Genomic DNA, 26,230 nt, shown 5'->3' with positions numbered 1-26,230 from the left:
TTGTCCAGGCTGGTCTCAATCCTGGGCTCAAGAGATCTTCCTGCCTGAGCCTCTCAAGTAGCTGGGACTACAGAAGTGCAGTACTGTGCCGGCTTATTTATTTTATTTTCATTTTTGTTGATTTTTGAGCACGATAGAGAACATAAGATGTGCTTTGCAGGTGTCAGCTCATTTAATCCTCACCACCATGTAATGAGGCAGGAGCTTTTCTTATCTTCATTTTATAGATGAGGGAGGGAAGCCCAGAGAGGTTAAGACACCTGCTCAAGGTCACACAGCTAGGAAGTGAGACACAAGCCTTCCCCTAGGGCTGCATTACTATGAACATGATTGGCCTGGAGGTGGGAGGGGGGTGCATTGATTGAAAAGAGAACAGGTGGAGACAGACAGCGGGAGCGAAAGAGGTGAAAAACGGCTCATTAACTGCTTACAAAACGTGGCATTGGGTGAGTTTCATTCACTGTGGAGTAATCCTAAAATTTTTCTTCCCATTTGGAATCAATTTCTCAATTATAGTTGCCCCTTGAACAATTACAACAACTCCCCCCACCCCCCACCCCCCACCCCCGCACAGTCAAAAATCCATGTAGAGGCCGGGCGCGGGGGCTCATGCCTGTAATCCCAGCACTTTGGGAGGCCCAGGTGGATGGATCACCTGAGGTCAGGAGTTTGAGACCAGCCTGGCCGACATGGTGAAACCCCATCTCTACTAAAAATGCAAACATTAGCTGGGCATAGTGGCGTGTGCCTGTAATCCCAGCTACTCGGGAGGCTGAGGTAGGAGAATTGCTTGAACCCGGGAAGCAAAGGTTGCAATGAGCCGAGATGGCGCCACTGCACTCCAGCCTGGGCGACAGAGTGAGACTCCATCTCAGAAAAGAAAAAAAAAGAAAAAATCCACATATATGGCTGGGCACAGTGGCTCACCCCTGTAATCCCAGCACTTTGGGAGGTGGAGGCAGGAGGATCACTTGAGCCCAGGAGTTTGAGACCCACCTGGGAAACTCAGTAAGACCCAGTCTGTAAAGTGAAAAATAAAAATATTAGCCAGGTGTGTTGGCGTGCCCTGTGGTCCCGGCGACTCAGGAGGCTGAGGTGGGAAGATGGCTTGAGCCCAGGAGTTCAAGGCTGCAGTGAGCTGTGATCACACCACTGTACTCCAACCTGGGCGACAGAGTTCAGCCCTGTCTCTTAAAACAAAACAAAACAAAAAAGATCTAAAAAAATCTGTGCCGGGCGTGGTGGCTCACGCCTGTAATCCCAGTACTTTGGGAGGCCGAGGCGGACGGATCACAAGATCAGGAGATCACGGCCATTCTGGTTAACACAGTGAAACCCCGACTCCACTAAAAATACAAAAAATCAGCTGGGTGTGGTGGCAGGCGCCTGTAATCCCAGCTACTAGAGAAGCTGAGGCAGGAGAACGGCGTGAACCTGGGAGGCGGAGCTTGCAGTGAGCCAAGATGGCCCCACTGCACTCCAGCCTGGGCAACAGAGCAAGACTCCATCTAAAAAAAAAAAAAAGTCTGGCTCTGCATGGTGGCTCACACCTGTAGTCCCAGCACTTTGAGAGGCAGAGGCAGGCAGATCATCTGAGGTCAGGAGTTCGAGACCAGCCTGGCCAACATGGTGAAACCCCCTCTCTACTAAAAATGCAAAAATTAGTCGGGCATAGTGGTGGGCACCTGTAATCCCAGCTACTTAGGAGGCTGAGGCAGGAGAATCGCTTGAATCCAGGAGGCAGAAGTTGCTGTGAGCCGAGATCGTGCCACCGCACGATTGCCCAGCCTGGGCGACAGAGCGTGACTCCATCTCAAAACACAAACAAAAATTCCACATGTAAGTGGACCTGGGCGTTCAAATCGTTCAGGGCTCAACCCCCGGATGCTTTTTCCCCCAAGCGTTCCCCAGAAGTAGTAGCCACTGGTAAACCAAGCCATATGATTGCTTCATTTCCAAAGCACAGTTATATTCAATATTTAAATCAAATCTTTCAAGAAGCGTGGGCGGCTAAAAAAGAGATGCCTCATTCGGGACGTGGGTGTGTTTTGATATGTTTGCAATGGGAGGGGTCGGGACAACGTCAAAATTGGACAGGGACAGGATAGATGTTAAAACCTCAGATGGGTGTGAGGGCCTCTAAGGGTGTCTGGAGCGGGAGGGGCCTGAGGTCGGCCCATAGCCTGCTGGAGCTGTTGCAGCAGATGGGAGGCCTGGCTGTTGGTGGGGAGCTGCATGGCCTCCATCCTCCCCTCCCGGAGCACCTCACCATCCGTCCCTCCACCTGCCCTTCTCCGGTTTCGCAGCAGGCAGCCAGAGTCAAGTTCAGCTTTTGTTCAGCAGCCCCGAAGGAAGAAAGCAAACACCCGTGACTGCAGGGGCCTGGCCTCCTCCTGTCCCTGGGACCTTGTGTTCCGTGTCTTCTAGCCACTGCTATCCCTCTCCTCCTCTCCTTATCCCTGCCTGGTGGCCTCTCTGCGTGCCTTTCCTGGTCTCTAACAGCGGCTTTTTCTTATTTATGTATTTAATTTAATTTGTTTTATTTTTATTTATTATTATTATTATTTTTTTGACACGGAGTCTCGCGCTGTCGCCTAGGCTGGAGTGCAATGGCACAATCTTGTCTCACTGCAAGCTCCACCTCCCGGGTTCAAGAGATTCGTCTCTCTCAGCCTCTTGAGTAGCTGGGATTACAGGCGCGCCACCACACCTGGCTAATTTTTGTAGTTTTAGTAGAGACGGGGTTTCACCATGTTGGCCAGGGTAGTCTCGAATTCCTGACCTCATGTGATCTGTCTACCTCGGCCTCCCAAAGTACTGGGATTACAGGTGTGAGCCACTGCCCGCAGCCTATTTATTTATTTATTTATTTATTAGACAGAGTCTTGCTCCATTGCTCAGGCTGGAGTGCAATGGCATGATCTCGGCTCACTGCAACCTCCGCCTCCCGGGTTCAAGGGATTCTCCTGCCTCAGCCTCCCAAGAAGCTGAGATTACAGGCGCCCACCACCATGTCCGGCTAATTTTTTTGTTGTTGTTTTTGTATTTTTAGTAGAGATGGGGCTTCACCATGTTGGCCAGGCTGGCCTCAAACTTCTGACCTCCAGTGATCCACCCGCCTCGGCCTCCCAAAGTGCTGGGGTTACAGGCGAGAGCCACTGTGCGTGTCCAACACCATCTCTTTCTTCGGGGTCCCAACAGTTATCATTGCTTACTCTGATGCCCCTTAGGCTGTCTGTGGGCCTCAGTATTTCCATCCATAAAATGGGAGTTACCTGGAGCTGTCCATCTGGGACCTCACTGACCTCCTGCCTTTATTTTAGGTTTCAGGAAAATCTCCCAAGTGGCAAGATTGGGGTTTCTTTTTTTTTTTTTTTTTTTTTGAGACAAGTCTCGCTCTATCACCCAGGCTAGAGTGCAGTGGCTGGATCTCAGCTCACTGCAAGCTCCGCCTCCCGGGTTTACGCCATTCTCCTGCCTCAGCCTCCCGAGTAGCTGGGACTACAGGCGCCGCCACCTCGCCCGGCTAGTTTTTTGTATTTTTTTAGTAGAGACGGGGTTTCACAGTGTTAGCCAGGATGGCCTCGATCTCCTGACCTCGTGATCTGCCCGTCTCGGCCTCCCAAAGTGCTGGGATTACAGGCGTGAGCCACCATGCCCGGCCAAGATTGGGGTTTCTGGAGATTCACGGATGCCATACATCAATGCTTCGGGGAAAGTCCTCTCTCTCTTCTGCCTTTTTTCTTTTTTTTTTTTTTTTTTTTTTGAGACGGAGTCTCGCTCTGCCGCCCAGGCTGGAGTGCAGTGGCCGGGTCTCAGCTCACTGCAAGCTCCGCCTCCTGGGTTCACGCCATTCTCCCGCCTCAGCCTCCCAAGCAGCTGGGACTACAGGCGCCCGCCATGTCGCCCGGCTAGTTTTTTGTATTTTTTAGTAGAGACGGGGTTTCACCATGTTAGCCAGGATGGTCTCGATCTCCTGACCTCGTGATCCGCCCGTCTCGGCCTCCCAAAGTGCTGGGATTACAGGCTTGAGCCACCGCGCCCGGCCTCTGCCTTTTTTCTTTTCATGTTTTTATTTTTTACTTAAGTATGCATTTTTTTTTTTCAGAGATGAGGTCTCGCCACGTTGCCCAAGCTGGTCTTGAACTCATGGCCTCAAGCGATCCTCCTGCCTTAGCCTCCCAAAGTGCTTTGATTACAGGCATGAGTCACCATGCCTGGCCAGGCCTCGTATTTTCATTTTTTCACTGAGGCCTACAAAACCTATAGTCGGTCCTGCATGGAATACAGCAGTGACTAAGATAGACAATAATCGCTGTCCCTAAGGAGGTGACATTCTAAGGAAGAGATCAGGAGGAGACAAGCTGGGCGCAGTGGCTCACTCCTGTAATCCCAGCACTTTAGGAGGTCAAGGTGGGAGGATCACCTGAGCCCAGGAGTTCGAGACCAGTCTAGGCAACATAGCAAGACCTCGTCTCTTCAAAAAAATTCAAAAATTAGTTGGGTATGGTAGTGTGTGCCTCTAGTCTCCAGTTACTCAGGAGGCTGAGGTGGGAGGATCACTTGAGCCCAGGAGGTCAAGGCTACAGTGAACTGTGATTGCACCACTGCACTCCAGCCTAGGTGACAGAGCAAGACCTTGTGCCAAAATAAATAAATAAATAAATAAAAATAAGAGTAAACACAATATTTTTTAAAAGATATGTAGGTGGTGATAAAAGGCCCGGCGTGGCGGCTCCCACCTGTAATACCAGCACTTTGGGAGGCTGAGGTGGGTGGATCACTTAAAGTCAGGAGTTTGAGACCAGCCTGGCCAACATAGCAAAACCCTGTATCTACTAAAAAATACAAAAGTTAGCGGGGCATGGTGGCGGGCACCTGTAATCCCAGCTACTTGGGAGTCTGAGGGAGGAGAATCACTTGAATCTGGGAGGCAGGGGTTGCAGTGAGCCGAGATCCCTCCACTGCACTCCAGCCTGGGCTGGAGTGAGACTCCCTCAGAAAAAAAAATAGCAATAAAGGAAAAATACAGCCTAAGAAAGGGCTGTCAGAGAAGGGCTCTTGGAAAAGGCATCTTCAGGTGTGGACAGCAGTAAATTAAGCAGCCATGTGCGTGGTGGGGCAGGTGCTCCAGGCAGAAGGAGCTGCAGACACCAAGGCTCAGAGGTAGGACCCAGCTGTTTGAAGGACAGGAAGGAGGCTGCTATGGCAACATGGGTTGCACCAAGGGAAATGTAAAGGGAGATGATGGCAGGCGCGGTGGCACATGCCTGTAATCCCATCAGTTTGGGAGGCTGAGGCGGACGGATCACCTGAGGTCAGGAGTTCAAGACCAGCCTGGTCAACATGGTGAAACCCCGTCTCTACTAAAAATACAAAAATTAGCCAGGCATGGTGGCGGGTGCCTGTAATCCCAGCTACTCAGGAGGCTGAGGCACGAGAATCGCTTGAAGCCGGGAGGTGGAGTTTGCAGTGAGCCGAGATCGCGCCACTGCACTCCAGCCTAGCGACAGAGTGAGACTCCGTCAAAAAAGAAAGGAAGAGAGGGAGGGAGGGGAAATTCCATGAGGTCAGGGACTGGCAAAGAGGGGCTGCTCAGAGAAGGGTTGGCAAATTTTTTCTTAAAAGGCCAGAGGGTAACTATTTTTGGTTCGTGGTGTAGATCAGCCTTAGCTCTGCCATTGCAGCCTGAGAATAGCCTTTGATTATCTACACTTTTTTTTTCATACCCTGCGTGTGGTATCCAACCATCTATAAATGAATGGGCAGAGCTTGGCCCCAATACAACTTTATTTATGGACACTGAAATGTGAGTTTTTTTGTTTTGTTTTGTTTTGAGATGGAGTCTGGCTCTGTCGCCCAGGCTAGAGTGCTCTCGGGTTACTGCAACCTCAGCCTCCCATGTTCAAGCGATTCTTCTGCCTCAGCCTCACGAGTAGCTGGGATTACAGGCGTGCATCACCATGCCTGGCTAATTTTTGTATTGTTAGTAGAGACGGGGTTTCACCATGTTGACCAGGCTGGTGTCAAACTCCTGACCTCAGGCCATCAGCCCACCTTGCCCTCCCAAAGTGCTGGGATTGTAGGCGTGAGCCACTGTGCCTAGCCAGAAATGTGAATTTCATATCATTTTTCACGTGTCAGGAAGGATGATTCTTATTTTGCTTTCCCCCGCCCCCCCCCCCCAACGACTCACACGTGTAAATACCATTCTCTGCGGAAACAGGCAGTGGGCAGGATCTGGGCTGCTGTGAGCAGTTTGCATTTTAAGCTGAGTGAGGTCTCTGGAGGCTTTTGTGCAGGAGAGAGAGATGAGGTCTGATGCAGGGTTTAGGAAGCTGCCTCTGGTTGCTGGGGGAGACAGGACAAGGCGACAAGGTCAGAGGCTGGAGACCAGGAAGGATGCATCCCAGAGGCAGAACCTGCAGTGATGGGGCTAGACTATGGTGGTGGCCGTGGAAGGGGTGAGAAGGGGCAGAAAAGGACCCAGTGTGCAGCCAGTGGGCTCAGCCAGTGGACCGAATATGGGGCAAGAGAGAGGCATCAGGGTGATGCCAGGGCTTGGATGAATCCTGGAGGGATGGCATTATCCATGGTATACCTCAGTGGGCTCCGAGGGGCATTTGCTTTGATTTTTTTTTTTTTTTTTTGAGATGGAGTCTTGCTCCGTCTCCCAGGCTGGAGTGCAGTGGCGTGATCTTGGCCTGAGCCACCGCGCCCAGCCTTTTTTTTTTTTTTTTTCCGAGACGGAGTCTCACTCTGTCACCCAGGCTGGAGTGCAACGGTGCAACTTCGGCTCACTGCAACCTCCGCCTCCCGGGTTCAAGCAATTCTCCTGCCTCAGCCTCCCAAGTAGTTGGGATTGCAGGCATTCACCACCACGCCTGGCTAGTTTTTTGGATTTTTAGTAGAGATGGGGTTTTGCCATGTTGGCCAGACTGTTCTCAAACTCCCCACCTCAGGCGATCTGCCTGCCTCAGCCTCCCAAAGTGCTGGGATGACAGGCATGAGCGACCGCGCCTGGCCGTTTGCTCTGATCTTGTATGGCATCCAGGAGGACAAGTGCAGGAGACAATTGGAAACCGAATGCCTGAGCTCAGAGATCCATTTCAGTCCCTTCTCTGGAGAAGCTCAGAGGACCTCCCCCCTACAAGGGTGGAAACAGAGAGGAGTTTCAAGGACACCCTCCTTCCCAAATGCCTGTCACTTTCCATTTTCCTGCCTTGGTTCCCACTCCTCCCTCCTCTTGTCCAAAGCTGTCTAAGAGGGCCGGGCGCGGTGGCTCATGCCCGTAATCCCAGCACTTTGGGAGGCCAAGGTAGGCCGAACACAAGGTCAGAGTTCGAGACAGCCTGGCCCACACGACGAAACTCCATCTCTACTAAAAATACAGAAATTCGTGGCCGGGCGCAGTGGCTCAAGCCTGTAATCCCAGCACTTTGGGAGGCTGAGACGGGCAGATCACAAGGTCAGGAGATCGATAGCATCCTGGCTAACACAGTGAAACCCTGTCTCTACTGAAAAATACAAAAAACTAGCCGGGCGTGGCGGCGGGCACCTGTAGTCCCAGCTACTCGGGAGGCTGAGGCAAGAGAATGGCATGAACCCGGGAGGCGGAGCTTGCAGTGAGCTGAGATTGCACCACTGCACTCCAGCCTGGGCGACAGAGCAAGACTCCATCTCAAAAAAAAAACAGGCCGGGCGCGGTGGCTCAAGCCTGTAATCCCAGCACTTTGGGAGGCCGAGACGGGCGGATCACGAGGTCAGGAGATCGAGACCATCCTGGCTAACATGGTGAAACCCCGTCTCTACTAAAAAATATAAAAAACTAGCCGGGCGACATGGCGGGCGCCTGTAGTCCCAGCTGCTTGGGAGGCTGAGGCGGGAGAATGGCGTAAACCCAGGAGGCGGAGCTTGCAGTGAGCTGAGACCCGGCCACTGCACTCCAGCCTGGGCGGCAGAGCGAGACTCCGTCTCCAAAAAAAAAAAAAAAACAAAAAAAACAAAAAACAAAAATTCGCTAGGCATGGTGGTGCGTGCCTGTAATCCCAGGTACTGGGGAGGCTGAGGCAGGAGAATTGCTTGAACCTGGGAGGCAGAGGTTGCAGTGAGCTGAGATGATGCCGCTACACTCCAACCCAGGCGACAGAGCAAGACTCCTTTTCAATAAATAAATAAATAAATAATGTCTTAAGAATAATCACAGACCACACCGACATGTGAATGAATGCTCAATGCTCACCCAGCCCTAAGCCAGTGGTCAGTGTGTCAATGGAGGGACACTTGACAATATTGGGACATCTGTGCTTGTCACAACTTGGAGGTGCTCGGCTGTGGAGTGGGTGGAGGCCAGGGATGCTGCTCAGCACCCTGCAGTGCCCAGGACAGCCCCACCCTAGAGAAAGATCCAGCCTCAAATGCCCACAGTGCCTCCTTGGTGCCTGTCCCATTATCTATCTAATTTAACAGCTTAGAAATTGAGAGGGAGAATTTCAGAGAGGGAAAGCGATTAGCTCAAGGTCACACAGCAAGGATGATATAACCAAACTGAATTCAAGCCCCTGTCGCCTGTCTGCTGGGTCGTTGTTCTTAAATTCTGGCTCTGGAAGACCTCGTGTGTTTTTTTTTTTTTTGTTTTCGTTTTTTGTTTGTTTGTTTTTGTTATTATTTGTTTGTTTTTGCAATGGAGTCTCGCTCTGTCACCCAGGCTGGAGTGCAGTGACGACATCTCGGCTTACTGCAACCTCTGCCTCCCGGGTTCAAGCAATTTTCCTGCCTCACTTCCTGAGTAGCTGGGATTACAGGCGCCTGCCACCACACCCAGTTAATTTTTGCATTTTTAGTAGAGATAAGATTTCACTATGTTGGTCAAGCTGATCTCGAACTCCTGACCTCAGGTGATCCGCCCGCCTCGGCCTCCCAAAGTGCTGGGATTAGAGGCGTGAGCCACAGCTCCTGACCTCCAGGGCTCCTTCTAAAATGCCAGCTACCTGCAAGGGTCTTGGCTGTGCTCCCAGAGTCTCCAGGCCTGCGAATGCTGCGTGGCATCCAGTAGGTGCTCAATAAATACTTATTGCATGAAGGAGCATCTCCCCCAAGTGTTCATCTGATGTATATTTGGGGAGCACCTGCCGTGGGCCAGGCACTGGGTCCGCGGCAGTGACCAGGAGGAACCCAAGGCTTCTCCTCTGCTGGAGGAGCTGCGGGTCCCAGGAGTGGCGGAAATGGACCGGAAATGGCTAGAGAATGTCAGAGCTGTGCCAGGGCCAGCTAGCTCTTTCTGTGAGTCACAGTTTTATTGTGCGCTTACTGTATGCCAGGCACCGGTCGACTGAGTGCTGCCCAGGTAGTACTTCAGCATCCTCTCAGTAACCCTCCGCGGTAGGAACTATTTATTATGAAACCCATTTTAGGGAGGAGGAAGGTGAAGTCCAAAACGGGTAAGTCTGTTGGCCCAGTCATATAGGTAGGAAAGGCTGGGGCAGGAGCGGGGTGCTGGATTCAAATTCAGGTGTGTAGGACTGCAGATCCCCACTGGCGAATGAATGAATGAATGAACAAAAGAGTGAATGAATGAACAAAAGAGTGAATGAATGAACAAAAGAGTGAATGAATGAATGAACAAAAGAGTGAATGAATGAACAAAAGAGTGAATGAATGAATGGGTGAGCCAATGGGTGAATGAATGAACGAATGGGCATGCCAATGAATGAGCAAATGAATGCGAGAATGAATGAATGAATGGTGTGGGAATGAACAAACGAATGGGTGGTGAACAAATGAATGAATGGGTGAGTGAACAAATGAATGGATGAATGGGTGAGCCAACAAATGAATTAACAAATAAGTGAGTGAATGAATGCAGGAATGAGTGAATGCAGGAAGGAATGGTGTGGGAATGAATGAATGGGTGATACAAGAATGAACGAATGAACAAATGGATGAGCCAGTGAATGAATGAAAGGGTGAGCAAATAAATGGGTGAAGGAATGAACGAGTGGGTGAACGAATGACTGAGTGAATGAACGAATGAATGAACGAATGAGTGAGTGAATGAATGGCTGAGCCCGTGAATGATGAATGAATGAGCGAACGAATGAATGAGTGAATGAATGAAAGGGTGAGCGAATAAACAAATGGGTAAATGAATGAATATACAAGGGAATGAACGAATGAATAAGTGAACGAATGGGTGAGTGAATGAATGAATGAAAGTGAGCGAATAAACAAATGCGTGAAGGAATGAACAAGTGGTTGATCGAATGAACTAGTGAATGAACAAATGAATAAGTGAATGAACGAACGAATAAGAGAATGAACGAATGGGTGAGTGAATGAATGAATCAATGGGCGGGCCGGTGAATGAATGAACGAATGGTTGAACGAATGCGTGAGTGAATGAATGAAAGCGTGAGTGGCGAGAGCCCTGCCTGCCGCCTGGCGGTGCGAGGCTGCGGAGGCCCGGAGGCACCTGCGCGCCCTTGGCCGACTCGGAGGAGGCGGAGATGGACGCCCGCGGGTCCCCTGGAGATGCAGCCAGCGGCCTGCGCGGGTGAGGGAACCCGGCCCCCGGCGCCGCGTCCTCATCCTCCTCCAGGCGACAAGGTCAGGAGGGGCAGGGGCGGCGCCCCCTCCCTCAGCGCCCAGCCCCCTTCCTGGGTCTTCCCATTCCATCCCGTGGGGGAGGGGGCCGGCGAGGGGGGCGAGGGGGAAGGGGCGGCACCAGGGAGGGCGGGACCGGGCGGGCGGGGCGGGGAGCTCCGGCAGCGCCCAGCCCCGCCTTCCGGCCGCTCCCCGCGGTCCCTCCAGCCCCTCCGGCCGCTGCCTCCTCCTGGAACCCCGTGCGCCCCCCGCGCCCCGCGCCCCGGACGCCATGAAGCAGCTGTGTCTGTGCGCAGCCGCCTCCTTCGCGGTAGGGCCTGGGGAGGGGGCACGGGAGCGGGCGGGGCGCGGGTACTTCGTCTCCCCTCTCTTCCCTGTCCCCGGCTGACCTGGACCACCCCCTCATTCCAGACCCGGGAAAGATAGGTGGGGGAGGGGACAGAGGTTGGGGCAGCTTTTGGGGGGATGGAAGAGACATTTGGGGAGACATGTGGACACATTTTGGAAGACACTTTTAAACAAATGGGGACATTTAGGAGCATTTGGAGGGCATTGGGGGGTGCAGTTTTGGGAAAACATTTTGGAGACAGATGGGGTCACTGAGGGGACAACTTGGAGGCTATTTTGGGAGAGCCGCTTTTGCGAAGAGGTAATGATTTGGAGAACAGTTTTGAAGAACAGTTGAGGGATGTTTTTGGAGGATATTTTTGGGACATGACGGGCTCATTGGGAAGGATGGTTTGACAGAACACTTCAGGAATTTCGGGGAGACATTTTGTAATGCATTTCAGGCTCTAGTTTTGGGAGGAGAAGCCTCGGGATGTTTAGGGGACAGTGGTGGCATTTCAGGGCAGTTGTGGATAAACAGTGCAGAGGATGATCCTGAGAGACGTTTAGAGGGGCCTTTTAGGGGTTCAGATGGGACTTTGGAGGGTAGTTTGCTGGGGGTGATGTTGCAGGGATGGTTTTCACTAACGGATGAATTGTGGGACAACTTTTTTTGTTGTACACCGGGGGTCTTGCTGTGTTGCCCAGGCTGGTCTCAAAATTCCTGGGCTCAAATGATCCTCCCACCGCAGCCTCCCAAGCAGCTACAGGCATGAGCCACTGTGCCCTGCTGATTTTTTTTTGTTTTTTGTAGAGACGGGGTCCTACTGTGTTGCCCAAGTTGGTCTCAAACTCCTGGGCTCAAGCGATCCTCCCACCTTGGCCTCCCCAAGTGCTGGGATTACAGGCGTGAGCCCCCACGCCTGGTCCAGGGAACAACCTTTTGGAAATAGATGCCAGGGGGCTGCTCAGGGGATGATGTTGGTGGTGGGCTTTTGTTGGACAACTGGGGTGATGGGCCTGGGGGCAGATGCTGGGGGTCGCAGGCTTGGGGAACACTGTCTGAAGACCCCCTCGCCCAGGACCACCTCCCCCTGCAGCTGCGGCTCAGCCCCACTGACCTTGGCTCCTGCCCGCCCTGCGGCCCCTGCCCCATCCCGAAGCCGGCAGCCAGAGGCAGGCGCCAGGCAAGTGCCCAGGGGCAGGCGGTGAGAGCCCGGAGGCCCTGTCAGGGGGCGCGGGGAGGGGGCAGGGGCCAACTCTGCCCCACGCACCTCTGGGTGTGCTCTGCAGAGTCAAGACTGGGGCAAGAGTGACGAGAGGCTGCTACAAGCTGTGGAAAACAACGATGCACCTCGAGTGGCCACCCTCATCGCCCGCAAGGGACTGGTGCCCACGAAGCTAGACCCCGAGGGCAAGTCCGCGTGAGTGCCCATGACCCGGGAGAGAGATGGCTGAGGGGTGCAACCTGCTGGCTGAACCCTTGTCTCTCGCTTCCAGGTTCCACCTGGCAGCCATGCGGGGTGCGGCCAGCTGTCTGGAGGTGATGATAGCTCATGGTGCCAATGTCATGAGCACGGACGGGGCAGGTACTGCCAGCTGGGCCCCGGGGAGGGAGGAGGAACTCAGCCCAGGTGCCCAGTCTGAGCGTCCAGCCAGGCCCTGATTCCAGGCCTCAGTGTTCCCCGCTGAAAAAGGGGGAGGCTCCCTCTGGTGCCCCTCCCCTGCCCCCAGGGAGACACACAGGGGCATGTTAGGATGGGGTGGCCAAAGACAGAGACTGTGGCTGGCACCGAGCAAAGCGAGTGGACAGCTTGTGGATGGGGAGTGACTAGGATTGGTTCAGTTGGATGGGGAAATAGCTGGCACGGGGAAGTAGCTGGGGCTTGGGGGATAGCTGCAAAGTTTCTGGTTTTTTTTTTTCTTTTTTTTTTCTTTTTTTAGGGGAGGGACACAGTCTCCCTTTGTCGCCCAGGCTTGAGTGCAATGGGCATGATCGCGGCTCACTGCAGTCTCCACCTCCTGGGCCCAAGAGATCCTCCAACCTCAGCCTCCCAAGTAGCTAGGACTACAGGCACACACCACCACGCCCAATTAAATTTTCTATTCTTAGTAGAGATGTGGTCTCCCTGTGTTGCCCAGGCTGGTCTTGAACTCCTGGGCTCTAAGTGATCCTTCCATCTCAGCCTCCCAACGTGTTGAGATTATAGTTGTAAGGCACCATGCCCAGCCTGGGGAAGTTTCTAGAAAGTGACTGAGGCAGAGGAAGAACCTGGGGCTTGGGAGATAACTGGGACTATTGGACGAACTAAGCTTTGAGGTGTATCTGGGATGTGGAAGTATCCGAGATCAAGGAAGTGACTGAAGGGAACTACTTGGAGTTTGGAGGAGGAACTGGGTTCATGACAGTAGCTGAGCTTGCAAAGTATCTGGGGCAGGAGAATAACAAGTAGAGTTTGGGGAATATCTGAGGTATGTGGGATAGCTGGGATCTAGACTAGTAGCTGGAGTTGTGGGAGCAGCTGGAGCTGTGGGAGTAGCTTGAGCTCTTGGAGTAGCTGGGGTACAAGGAGAACTTGTATGTATGTATGACTTAACTGGGGATCTGGGGGGAATAACTGAGATAAAAATGTGTGGCCAAAAGGACTAGTTGGGGCTCAGGAGGCAACGAGCATGGGGACACAGTCAAATCTGAAGCTTTAGGGCCACAGGCATGATGGGCAGGGTATATGGAGTAGCTGGGGATTCGTGGAGCATCAAACAGGGACAGAGTTGGCATATGGAAGAGCAAGGGTATATGGATTGGAAGAACATATACAGCAACTGTGGGTTGTGAAGGCCAGAGCTGAAACTTTGGTGTAGTTGACCCTGTAGAGTATCTGGGAATATGGGGAGTAGCTGAGGCAATAGGGCTTGAGGAATAGGTGGGTGTGGAGAGTCGCTGAGATGGGATTGTCTGGAATACAGACTAGCCATGACTTGGAGAATCTCTGGGTACAGGGAATAGCATGGTTTTGAGAAGTACCTGACGGTGGGGCACAATGGCTCATGCCTGTTAATCCCAGCGCTTTGGGAGGCTAAGGTGGGAGGATCGCATGAGCCAAGGAGTTCAAGACCAGCTTGGGCAACATAGCAAGACCCCTGTCTCTACAGAAAATACCAATACATTAGCCGGACATGGTGGCATTTGCTTGTAGTTCCAGCTACTTGGGAGACTGAGACGGGAGGATCGCTTGAGCCTAGGTGTTCAAGCCTACAGTGAGCTATGATCATACTGCACTCTAGCCTGGGTGACAGAGCAAGATGCTGTCTGTAGGGAAAAAAAGAGAGAAATACTAGGGTTCAGGGACTTTGCTAGATACAGAAACTCATCACAAGTCGTTGACATGGCTTGGGGAGCAGCTGCGAGCTACTTGAATAGCTGGAGCTCCAGTAAATCTTCTTTCCTTCCCCAGGTTACAATGCCCTCCACCTGGCCGCCAAATACGGGCACCCACAGTGCTTGAAGCAACTACTGCAGGTCATTTACTTTCTTATCTCAGCTACTCCCTTGGCCCCTACTACTCCTGAGTTCCAGCAATTCCTTGAACCCCCAGATGCTCTGTGAATCCTAGATATTCCTTGGCCCCTTTTACTCCAGAACCCTAGCTACTCCCTAGATAACCAGATACTCTCAGACCATCCACATGTTTCTCCTATTTAAGATATACTCCCGAGCCGGGCGTGGTGGCTCACGCCTGTAATCCCAGCACTTTGGGAGGCTGAGACCGGTGGATCGCCTGAGGTCAGGAGTTCGAGACCAGCCTGGCCAATAGTGAAACCCCATCTCTACTATAAATACAAGAAATTAGCCAGGCTTGGTGGCAGGTGCCTGTAATCCCAGCTACTAGGAAGGCTGAGGCAGGAGAATCTCTGAACTCAGGAGGCAGAGGTTGCAGTGAGCCAGGATCACGCCATTGCGCTCCCGCCTGGGCAACAAGAGCGAAACACCATCTAATAAAAAAAAAATATATGTATATATACTCCCAGTGCCAGGTATTTCCTGAGCTCTGTTTCTCCCCAAGCCCTAGGTCCTTTCTTAGACCCAGACACTTGCAGAGTTCCCAGCTGCTCCCCAAATTCCCAGCTGCTTCTCAGCTCCCAGCTATTTTCTTTTCTCACCAAGTTTCATGAAAATGGAGTCACTTGGGGACCAGGGAAGGGCGAGGCTTAAGTATAGCAGAGCCCAGGGTGGGGAAGGCAGTCCTGGAGAAATCAGGCAGCAAGAAGGATGGCTCTGCCTCAAAGGACTCGCCCCATCCCCAGGCTTCCTGCGTGGTGGACGTCGTGGACAGCAGCGGGTGGACTGCCCTACACCATGCAGGTGCGTGCAGCCCAGCCCTGCCCTGACCCCGTAGCCCAGAGGGTGCTAGACTTGGGGGTTATGCTACCCAGTGCCCTAGGGACCTGACCTGCTGTGAATCTTCCTGTTTCCTTCTTTCTTTTTCTTTTTTTTTTTTTGAGACAGAGTCTCACTCTGTTGCACAGGCTGGAGTGCAGTGGTGAGATCTCAGCTCACTGTAACCTCCACCTCCCAGGTTCAAGCAATTTTCCTGCCTCAACATCCCCAGTAGCTGGGACTACAGGTACCTGCCACCACGCCTGGCTAATTTTTTTGTATTTTTAGTAAAGACGGGGTTTCACCATGTTGGCCAGGATGGTCTCAAACTCCTGACTTCAGGTGATCCACCTGCCTTGGCCTCCCAAAGTGCTGGGATTACAGGCATGAGCCACCACTCCTGGCATTCCTTTTCTTTTTATGAGATAGGGTCTTGCTCTGGTGCAATCATGGCTCACTGCATCCTTGACCTCCTGGGTTCAAACAATCCTTCTGCCTCAGTCTCCCAAGTAACTGGGACCACAGGCATGCACCACCATGCCTGGCTAATATTTTAAATTTATCTGTAGATACAGGATCTTGCTGTGTTGCCCAGATTGATCTCAAACTTCTGGGCTCAAGTGATCCTGCCACCTCGGCCACTCAAAGTGCTGGAATTACAGGTGTGAGCCACCCCACCTAGCCTTTTTTTTTTTTTTTGAGATAGAATCTCCCTCTGTTGCTCAGACTGGAGTTCAATGGTGCAATCTCGGCTCACTGCAACCTCCGCCTCCCAGGTTCAAGCAATTCTCCTGCCTTAGCCTCCTAAGTAGCTGGGATTACAGGCCTGTGCCACAACACCCGCCTACAATTTTTTTGTGTTTTTGATAGAGGCAGGATTTCACCATGTTGACCAGGCTCGTCTCAAACTCCTGACCTCAGGTGATCTGCCCGCCTCGGCCTTTCAAAGTGCTGGGGTTACAGGCGTGAGCCACCGTGCCAGCCTTTCTCCTCCTTTTTTATTACCTACTGTATGCCAGGCACTGGAGCCCATCATAAATCCCAGTTACCCTTTGAACTGCAGGCTTTTAGCCCATTGCACAGATGAGGCTTAACGAGGCTGTCACTTGTCCGCAGATAAGTCGTAGGGAATCCAGGTCATCTGACCTCAAGGAGCAGCTGATTGTACTCCTGGTCTTTGTGAGGATGAGGAGAGGTCCCTAGGGTTTAATTTCCTTTGAGGAGCTCCTAGGAGATACCAGGAAAAGCATAGCTTCAGGCAGCTGGCACCCTCCTAATCACCAAATCCCATCTCCTTCCCAGAGGGAGGGAAAGGGACCCACGGATGTGAACCAGAACCCACAGCCCCCGATCTGTCCGCTGTGCCCATGAAATTCAGGCGTGGCTTTCGCTGACGACTCACGAAACATCTGTTCTTTTGGAAACTCAGAATAAATTTGGGCTTTTGGGGTTTTAGTCCCTGAGTGAGAATTCCCTGCAGTTGGAGTGTGCTGCCACCTAGTGACAGCAATGCCTCTGGTCACAATACAGGAGCCCATTGGTTTTTGTCATTCAACAGTTACCGGGCACTTTGGAAGGCCCAGGCGGGCAGATTACTGGAGGTCAGGAGTTTGAGAATAGCCTGGCCAACATGGTGAAACCCTGTCTCTACTAATAATAAAAAATTAAGGCCAGGCGCGGTGGCTCACGCCTGTAATCCCAGCACTTTGGGGGCCCGAGGCGGGTGGATCGAGACCATCCTGGCTAACCCAGTGAAACCCCGTCTCTACTAAAAATACAAAAAATTAGCCGGGTGTGGTGGTGGGCGCCTGTAGTCCCAGCTACTCGGGAGGCTGAGGCAGGAGAAGCACTTGAACCCGGGAGGCGGAGGTTGCAGTGAGCTGAGATCGCGCCACTGCACAGCCTGGGCAACAACAGAGCAAGACTCCATCTCAAAAACAACAACAACAGAAAACAGGTATTGAGTACAGTGTGTCAGGCACTGTTGTACATGTTGTAAATAAGGTTTGCAGCAATCAAAACCTCATATTCCCTCAGACACAGCAGGTACCCAAATAGAGTTTATTGACTGAAAAGTGGATTTTTGTGCATAGACTGTATGTCAACCTGCTGGAATTCACACCCAGGGATTCCAGAGACTGTGCTCTTGTCTCAGCTGCACAGCCTCCTGGGGAGCCTCCCTGTCTCCACTCTGGTCCTGCGCAAATGGCAGTAGGAGGGATCTCTTAAAATATAAATAGACCAGGCACAGTGGTGCAGGCCTGTAATCCCAGTGCTATGGGGGACAGAGGTAGGAGGATTGCTTGAGCCCAGGAGTTTGAGACCCAGCCTGGGCAACATGGCAAAACCCCGTCTCTACTAAAAATATAAAACTTAGCCAGGTGTGATGGCTCATGTCTATAATCCCAGCTACTCGGGAGGCTGAGGCAGGAGAATCGCTGGAACCCAGGAGGCAGAGGTTGCAGTCATCCAAGATCACACCCCTGCACTCCAGCGTGGGTGCAGAGGGAGACTCCGTCTCAAAAAATAAAAATAAAAATAAAATAAATAAATAAATAGGCCAGGCGCAGTGGCTCACGCCTGTAATCCCAGCACTTTGGGAGGCCGAGGCAGGTGGATCACAAGGTCAGGAGATCGAGACCACGGTGAAACCCCGTCTCTACTAGAAATATAAAAAATTAGCCGGGCACGATGGCGGGCGCCTGTAGTCCCAGCTACTCGGGAGGCTGAGGCAGGAGAATGGCGTGAACCTGGGAGGCGGAGCTTTCAGTGAGCCGAGATTGCGCCACTGTACTCCAGCCTAGGGCACAGAGTGAGACTCTGTCTCTAAATAAATAAATAAATAAATACAGAAACAGGGCCGGGCTTGGTGGCTCCACCCTATAATCCCAGCCCTTTGGGAGCCAGAGGCAGGAGGATTGCTTGAGCCCAGGAGTTTGAGACCAGCCTGGGCAATATAGTGGCATTCCATTTCCATAAAAAAAATCCAAAAGAAAATTAGCCAGGAGTGGTGGTGCACGCCCACACTCCCGGCCACTCAGGAGGCCAAGGCGAGCAGACTGCTTGAGCCCAGGAGTTCAAGAAAAGCCTGGGCAACATAGCAAGACCCTGTCTCAAAAAACAAAATAAAGTAAAAATTAGCCAGGCATGGTTGCACATGCCTGTAGTGTGGGTCTCATGCCTGTAATCCCAGCCCCTCGGGAGGCCGAGGCAGGAGGATTGCTTGAGCCCAGAAGTTTGAGACCAGCCTGGGCAACACAGTGAGACCCCGTCTCTACAGAAAGTAGAGGGAACCACAGTGCTTGGGACTAGCAGTTGGCAGACCTAGATCCAAGATCTGACTCTTCCTGTGATCCCACTGGGTGACCCCAGGCCTGGTTGGGCCTCGGTTTCTGCGTCTGTAAAATGCAAAATTTGCCTTTGTTAGAAATCTCCCAGGGTGCGTGGGAGTTTTCTCATGGAATAAAGAGGCAGGTCACACCCAGGCAGGAAGTCCCCAGAAAAGGCTGAAGTCTCACCCTACCCTACGCTTCCCCCTTTTGTTTTTCTTCCTTTCTTGTCTTGGTTTTTGAGACAAGGTCTCACTCTGTCACCCAGGCTGGTGTGCAGTGGTGCCATCATGGCTCACTGCAGCCTTGAACTCCTGAGCTCAAGCAGTCCTCCTGCTTCAGCCTCCCGAGTAGCTGGTTCCACAGACACATGCCACCACACCCAGATAATTTTTGCTTTTTTTTTTTTTTTTTTTTGTAGAGACAGGATCTTGCTATGTTGGCCCAGGTTGATCTCGAACTCCTGGGTTCAAGCGATCCTCCTGCCTCGGCCTCCCCAGGTGCTGGGGTTGAGCTACCACACCCGACAACCTTTTCTCTTTTGCAGTGGCTGGTGGCTGTCTCTCCTGTTCAGAGGTGCTCTGCTCCTTTAAGGCACATCTAAACCCCCAAGATCGGGTAAGCTTCTGGGATCTCTTTGGGGAAGATGTTATGCTTGAGGTATGCTGCCACCAAGTGGCAGATCTCAGGCACCCTTTGAAAGCCTGAGAAAGTTCAAGGTGAAAATTCAAGGGCGGTTCTATAGGCTTCTGCACCTCCCAGGGGTCAGTTTCTCATGCCATCGCATCCCTCCTCCTCCCTACCAGTCAGGTGCCACACCCCTCATTATAGCAGCTCAGATGTGTCACACAGACCTGTGCCGTCTCCTACTGCAGCAAGGGGCTGCCGCGAATGATCAGGACCTGCAAGGCAGGTGAGTATCTCCCCTCCCAGCCAGTCCACCCTATGCTATGTGACCTTGGGCAAGACTCTTAACCTCTCTGAGTAAAGCGATCTAGCCAGCCTCCTCTTCCCAGCCCGGCCTGGGTACTGAGGTGGGCGTGGGGGCTTGGAGGATGTTCTCATCTCCTCAGTAGCCCCCTCCCCTGGTAGGACGGCCCTGATGCTGGCCTGTGAGGGGGCCAGCCCCGAAACAGTGGAAGTCCTGCTGCAGGGCGGAGCCCAGCCGGGCATCACCGATACGCTGGGGCAGGACGCGGCTCACTATGGCGCCCTGGCGGGGGACAAGCTCATCCTGCACCTTCTGCAAGAGGCGGCCCAGCGCCCCTCCCCACCGAGCGGTATGCAAGCCCCACCTCCCCGCTGCATTTGCTTCTTGGCACCTTCTTGTCACCCCTTTTCTTTATCATGAATAGTTTCAAGGTACCCCCGACTGTCTGCATTCTAGGAGGTCCCAGAGCTTACCCAATTCTACTCAGAACAGTTTCAAGGAGCCCCAGGGCATTTAGAGTAGTCTAGGAGGGGGTCTGCTTCTGCTTTCCTGGGTCATCTGTACAGTAAGAACTTTGTTGGCCGTTGGTGGCTCACGCCTGTAATCCCAGCACTTTGGGAGGCCGAGGTGGGTGGATCATGAGGTCAGGAGATCAAGACCGTCCTGGCTAACATGGTGAAGCCCCATCTCTACTAAAAATACAAAAAAATGAGCCGGGCGTGGTGGCGGGCGCCTGTAGTCCCAGCTACTTGGAAGGCTGAGGCAGGAGAATGGCGTGAACCCGGGAGGCGGAGCTTGCAGTGAGCCGAGATCGTGCCACTGCGCTCCAGCCTGGGCAACAGAGCGAGACTCCGTCTCAAAAAAAAAAAAACAAGGCCGGGCGCAGTGGCTCAAGCGTGTAATCCCAGCACTTTGGGAAGCCGAGATGGGTGGATCACGAGGTCAGGAGATCGAGACCATCCTGGCTAACATGGTGAAACCCCGTCTCTACTAAAAAATACAAAAAACTAGCTGGGCGAGGTGGCCGGCGCCTGTAGTCCCAGCTACTCCGGAGGCTGAGGCAGGAGAATGGCGTAAACCTGGGAGGTGGAGCTTGCAGTGAGCTGAGATTTGGCCATTGCACTCCAGCCCCGGCGACAGAGCGAGACTCCGTCTCAAAAAAAACCCAAAAAAACAAAAAAACAAAAAAAAAACAAAAAAACCACAACAAAACCAAACCAAAACAAAACAAAACTTTGTGTCTCCTAAGAAGGGCACCCCTGCTGGGCGTGGTGGCTCACGCCTGTAATCCCAGCACTTTGGGAGGCCGAGGTGGGCAAATCACTTGAGGTCAGGGGTTCGAGACCAGCTTGACCAACATGGTGAAACCCCGTCTCCACTAAAAATACAAAAATTAGCCACATGTGGTTCAAACAATTCTCCTGCCTCATCTTCCTGAGTAGCTGGGACTCCAGGTGCCTGCCGCCATGCCTGGCTACTTTTTGTATTTTCAGTGGAGTTGGGGTTTTGCCATGTTGGCCAGGCTGGTCTTGAACTCCTGAACTCAGGTGATCCACCCGCCTCGGCCTCCCAGAATGCTGGCATTACAGGCATGAGCCACCGCACCTGGCCTGTCCTCTCTTTTTAAGAGTCCCAAGTCGCTCTCTCAGCACTCTACCCAAGCACCAGATTTCTACCTTAAACGCCCTGATTCTTGGGGAAATCAGGAGCCCCCTACAAGTCCCTGGGGCCCACCAGTGCCCTTCCTGGGGCTAGGAACAGAACGTCTGACCCTGCTTCCCTCTCTCCCCGGCCCTCACAGAGGATGACTCAGGCGAGGCGTCATCTCAGGTATGGACCCCTAAGCAGTGAAGGAGCCCCTCCTCCCTGCAACCACACTAACTTCCCCCATGCCCCAAGCTCTGTGAGAAGAGAAGGAAGTTAGACCTGGGAAAACCTGTTTGGAAAGAATCCTACCTTCAGGGTATGCTGCCACCAAGTGGCGGCAGTGTGCCCAGCCTAACTCCCAGAACTGGGTGAGAATACTGGGGGGATGGGGCCAAATTATGGGGCTGGGGTGGGAGGCCAGTGGGGACTGAGGTTGTTGAGGGTTGTTGTCTTCAGGGAGGGAAGCAGATCGGCCTCTTCCCCTCTTTCAGTTTTTTTTTTTTCCCCGCGAGACGGAGTCTCGCTCTGTCGCCCAGGCTGGAGTGCAGTGGCTTGATCTTGGCTCACTGCAACCTCCACCCCCTGAGTTCAAGTGATTCTCCTGCTTCAGCCTCCCTAGTAGCTAGGATTACAGGCACCCACCACACCTGGCTAACTTTTGTATTTTTAGTAGAGACGGGGTTTCACCATGTTGGCCAGGCTGGTCTCAAACTCCTGGCCTCAAGTGACCCACCCACCTCAGCCTCCCAAAGTGCTGGGATTATAGACCTGAGTCACCGGGCCCAGCCCCTCCCAGTTTTTTTGTTTGTTTGTTTTTTGTTTTGTTTCTTTTTTGAGTGACGGAGTCTCGATCTGTCACCCAGGCTGGAGTGCAGTGGGTGTGATCTCAACTTACTGCGACCTCCACCTCCCGAGTTCAAGTGATTTTTCTGCCTCAGTTTCCTGAGTAGCTGGGACTACAGGCGTGTGCCACCACACCCAGCTAATTTTTTGTATTTTTTAGTAGAAACAGGGTTTCACTCTATGTTGTTCAGGCTGCTCTCGAACTCCTGACCTCCAGTGATCACCCGCCCTGGCCTCCCAAAGTGTTGGGATTACAGGTGTGAGCCACCGCGCCCAGCCCCTCTCCCAGTTTTAAAGCATCTCTGTTCCACAGAGGAGTGAAAACGTGGGCAGTGTGGTCTAGCTGGGCAAAGAACTGAGGCACAGAGAGGAGCAGAGAGTAAAGAGTAAGATCTGGAACATACAGGGAGGTTGTCTTGTCTGCGTTTTGCTGGGATAAGCTAGGGGGAGGAGGCAGGGGCTGGTTCCGTGTTTACGGGAAGTCAGGCCATGACTGGGGCTGGCTAGGTTGGTTTACTGTCGGGGAGGCTGGCATGGACCCCCGATCTGCCCCCTCCCTTCCCAGAACTCCATGTCCAGCCATGGAAAGCAGGGGGCTCTCAAGAAGCGGAAGGCGCCTCCACCTCCTGCCAGCATCCCCATGCCGGTGAGAGATGCTCCGGGTACGGGAGGAGGCGTGGGGAGCCCCCAGGCACAGGGTGGGGCTCTGGCTGAGACCTGGGATGGGGAAACCTTAGGCCCCATCTAAAGGCCGCGGGCGGGGAGGGAAACAGGATGATCGAGATGCCTATGAGGAGATTGTGAGGCTGCGCCAGGAGAGGGGCCGCCTCCTGCAGAAGATCCGGGGCCTGGAACAGCACAAGGAACGGAGGCAGCAGGAGGTTAGGAGGCCTCCAAGATTTGGGGGTGGGGCCAAGCCCGGGTGGGGTCAATGCAGGCATGAAGATCCCCCTACTTTTCTCCCACCTTCCTTCCTCCGTCTCTCCCCCGCCCCACTCTGCTGCGGCCACTTGGGCCTCCTCGCTGTTCCTCCAACTCACCAGGCGCGGTCCTGCCTCAGGGCCTTTGCACAGCCTGGGTCCTCTGCCTGGAATGCTCTAGCCCCAGATGTTCCCACAGCTCTTTACCTCACCTGCTTTATAGGCCCCTTGCCAAAGACACCTCCTATGCCCACTTCTTTTTTTTTTTTTTGAGACGGAGTCTGGCTCTGTCGCCCAGGCAGGAGTGCAGTGGCGCGATCTCGGCTCACTGCAAGCTCCGCCTCCCGGGTTTACGCCATTCTCCTGCCTCAGCCTCCCGAGTAGCTGGGACTACAGGCGCCTGCCATCTCGCCCGGCTAATTTTTTGTATTTTTTAGTAGAGACGGGGTTTCACCGTGTTAGCCAGGATGGTCTCGATCTCCTGACCTCGTGATCCACCCGTCTCGGCCTCCCAAGTGCTGGGATTACAGGCTTGAGCCACCGCGCCCGGTCGCCCACTTCTTAAAATTGTAACACCCGACCAGGCGCAGTGGCTCCGCCTGTAATCCCAGCACTTTGGGAGGCCGAGGCAGGTGGATCACCTGAGGTCAGGAGTTTGAGACCAGCCTGACCAACATGGAGAAACCCCGGTTCTACTGAAAATACAAAACTACTGGGCGTGTTGGCACATGCCTTAATCCCAGGTACTCAGGAGGCTGAGGCAGGAGAATCGCCTGAACCTGGGAGGCGGAGATTGCTGTGAGCCGAGATCGTGCCATTGCACTCTAGCCTGGGCAACAAGAGTGAAACTCCATCTTAAAAAAAAAAAAAAAAAATGGTAACACCTGCTTCCCCCTGCCAACTCGTTAGTTCGGTTTATTTTTTATTTATTTATTTTTTGTTTTGTTTTGTTGCCACTCTTGTTGCCCAGGCTGGAGTGCAATGGCACGATCTCGGCTCACTGCAACCTCTGCCTCCCGGGTTCAAACAAGTTTCCTGCTTCAGTCTCCCAAGCAACTGGGATTACAGGCGACCACCACCACGCCCAGCTAATTTTGTATTTTTGGTAGAGACGGAGTTTCACCACATTGGCCAGGCTGGTCTCGAACTCCTGACCTCAGGTGATCCACCCACCCCGGCCTCTTAAAGTGCTGGGATTGCAGGTGTGAGCCACTGTGCCTGGCCTCTTTATTTTCATTTGCAGCACTTACTGCTCTTGGGCATGCATTTATTTATTTTTATTTTTATTTTTATTTTTTTTTGAGACGGAGTCTCGCTCTATCGCCCAGGCTGGAGTGCAGTGGCCCGATCTCAGCTCACTGCAAGCTCCGCCTCCCGGGTTTACGCCATTCTCCTGCCTCAGCCTCCCGAGTAGCTGGGACTACAGGCGCCCGCCACCTCGCCCAGCTAGTTTTTTGTATTTTTTAGTAGAGACAGGGTTTCACCATGTTAGCCAGGATGGTCTCGATCTCCTGACCTCGTGATCCGCCCGTCTTGGCCTCCCAAAGTGCTGGGATTACAGGCTTGAGCCACCACGCCCGGCCGCATTTATTTTATGTATGTCCACCCATTTGACTGTGAGCCTGTGAGGGCAGGCATGGCTGGTCGTGCCTGGGTCACAGTATGGGCGTCATCAATATTGACTGGGTGAATGAATATTCAAGTGAGTGGATGAATGAATGGCCGAAACCAGGGTCTGCCCTAGAAAAGGCACTCAGTACAAACTTTCTGGCCGGGCGCGGTGGCTCACGCCTGTAATCCCAGTACTTTGGGAGGTTGAGGTGGGCGGATCACTTGAGGTCAGGAGTTGGAAATCAGCCTGGCCAACATGGTGAAACACTGTCTCTACTAAAAATACAAAAAAAATTTAGTTGCGTCAGGCGCCGTGGCTCACGCCTATAATCCCAGCACTTTGGGAGGCCGAGACAGGCGGATCACCTGAGGCCAGGAGTTCAAGACCAGCCTGGCCAACATGGCGAAACCCTGTCTCTACTGAAAGTACAAAAAATCAGCCAGCCATGGTGGTGTGCACCTGTAGTCCCAGATACTTGGGAGGGTGAGGCATGAGAATCGCTTGAACCCAGGAGGCTGAGGTTACAGTGAGCTGAGATTGTGCCACTGTACTCCAGCCTGTGTGACAGAGCATCTCAAAAACAAAAAGCAAAAACAAAAAAAATGAGCTGGGCGTGGTGGCAGGGGCCTGTAATCCCAGCTACTTGGGAAGCTGAGGTAGGAGAATTGCTTGAACCGGGGAGGCAGAGGTTACAGTGAGCCAAGATCGCGCCACTGCACTCCAGCCTGGGTGACACAGCAAGACTCCATCTCAACAACAACAACAACAAAACAAAATAAACTTGTTGAGTGAATGTATGAGCGGATGGAACGGTGCCTGACATACAGCAGGTGCTTAATAAGTACTTAGTAATGAATGGCCAGAATGGTGCATACTGGCACACAGCAGGCACTCAATAAATACTTAGAAATGAATGACTGGTCAGAATGGTGCATGGTGGCACACAGTAGGTGCTCAATAAATAGTGAAAGGTCAGAACAATAGCTAGCACAAAGTAGGCACTTAATAAATAGGAATGAATGGGGCCCAGCATACAGCAGGTGCCCAATAAATACTTAGTAATGAGTGATTAAACAGAATGGTGCCTGGTACATGGCAGCCACTCAATAAATAGTAATGAGTAAGCAGGCAGAATGCAGTAGGTGCTCAATAGTTGCACATGGAATGCGTGAATGTGCATGAAATGGAGACTATGAAGCAGGAGGTGGGGCAGGGAGACCTTCTGCCCAGATCCAACCCCCTGTCCCTGCTTCTCCCATCAGTCCCCGGAGGCCAGCTCCCTGCACAGCCTGGAGAGACAGGTAGGTGGGAAGGTGGGGAGGAGCCGGCCCTCCCCCTGCTCAGCCTTTCCTCCCAGAGGCAGCTGAGCGTCCACTGCTGCTCACAGGTGCAAGAGCTGCAGCAGTTGCTGGTGGAGAGACAGGAGGAGAAGGAGAGCCTGGGACGGGAGGTGGAGAGTTTGCAGAGCCGGCTGTCCCTGCTGGAGGTAGGAGCAGTGATGAGTCGGGGCTGGGCTGGGGCTGGGTGGGGGAACTTCTCTCCTGCCGCAGTGAAAAGACAGCCACACCAGTGCACGCACAGCCTCACACACATGCAAATGCACCCACCAGACACATGCACTCACAAACCTATAGTCACGGC

At 52.9% G+C, this 26,230-nt stretch overlaps 1 protein-coding gene across 12 annotated transcripts in view; it reads left to right on the top strand.

Moving 5' to 3' along the window:
* Positions 1 to 26,230, top strand: part of ANKRD24 (ankyrin repeat domain 24) — a 48,266-nt gene that overhangs the window by 6,197 nt on the left and 15,839 nt on the right. For 3 of the 12 annotated variants that reach the window (XM_033196813.1, XM_033196809.1, XM_033196812.1), the window contains 13 exons: positions 12,030 to 12,116; positions 12,223 to 12,353; positions 12,430 to 12,518; positions 14,385 to 14,449; positions 15,235 to 15,292; positions 19,184 to 19,254; positions 19,443 to 19,549; positions 19,729 to 19,916; positions 21,369 to 21,397; positions 22,623 to 22,703; positions 22,831 to 22,938; positions 25,852 to 25,890; positions 25,977 to 26,075. In XM_033196813.1, coding sequence (XP_033052704.1) covers positions 12,030 to 12,116; positions 12,223 to 12,353; positions 12,430 to 12,518; positions 14,385 to 14,449; positions 15,235 to 15,292; positions 19,184 to 19,254; positions 19,443 to 19,549; positions 19,729 to 19,916; positions 21,369 to 21,397; positions 22,623 to 22,703; positions 22,831 to 22,938; positions 25,852 to 25,890; positions 25,977 to 26,075 — 1,152 coding nt within the window. Of the gene's footprint in view, positions 1 to 10,414; positions 10,913 to 11,759; positions 12,117 to 12,222; positions 12,354 to 12,429; positions 12,519 to 14,384; positions 14,450 to 15,234; positions 15,293 to 19,183; positions 19,255 to 19,442; positions 19,550 to 19,712; positions 19,917 to 21,368; positions 21,398 to 22,622; positions 22,704 to 22,830; positions 22,939 to 25,851; positions 25,891 to 25,976; positions 26,076 to 26,230 lie in introns of those variants that run through there. The other 9 variants (XM_033196815.1, XM_033196811.1, XM_033196814.1 and 6 more) reach the window with 6 other exon arrangements.

Source organism: Trachypithecus francoisi, unplaced genomic scaffold (assembly GCF_009764315.1).
Source record: "Trachypithecus francoisi isolate TF-2019V2 unplaced genomic scaffold, Tfra_2.0 Lachesis_group5, whole genome shotgun sequence".
Classification (NCBI taxonomy): Eukaryota; Metazoa; Chordata; class Mammalia; order Primates; family Cercopithecidae; genus Trachypithecus; species Trachypithecus francoisi.
Note: the sequence above shows the minus strand (reverse complement) of the source record. Positions and strands in the feature narration are given on the sequence as shown.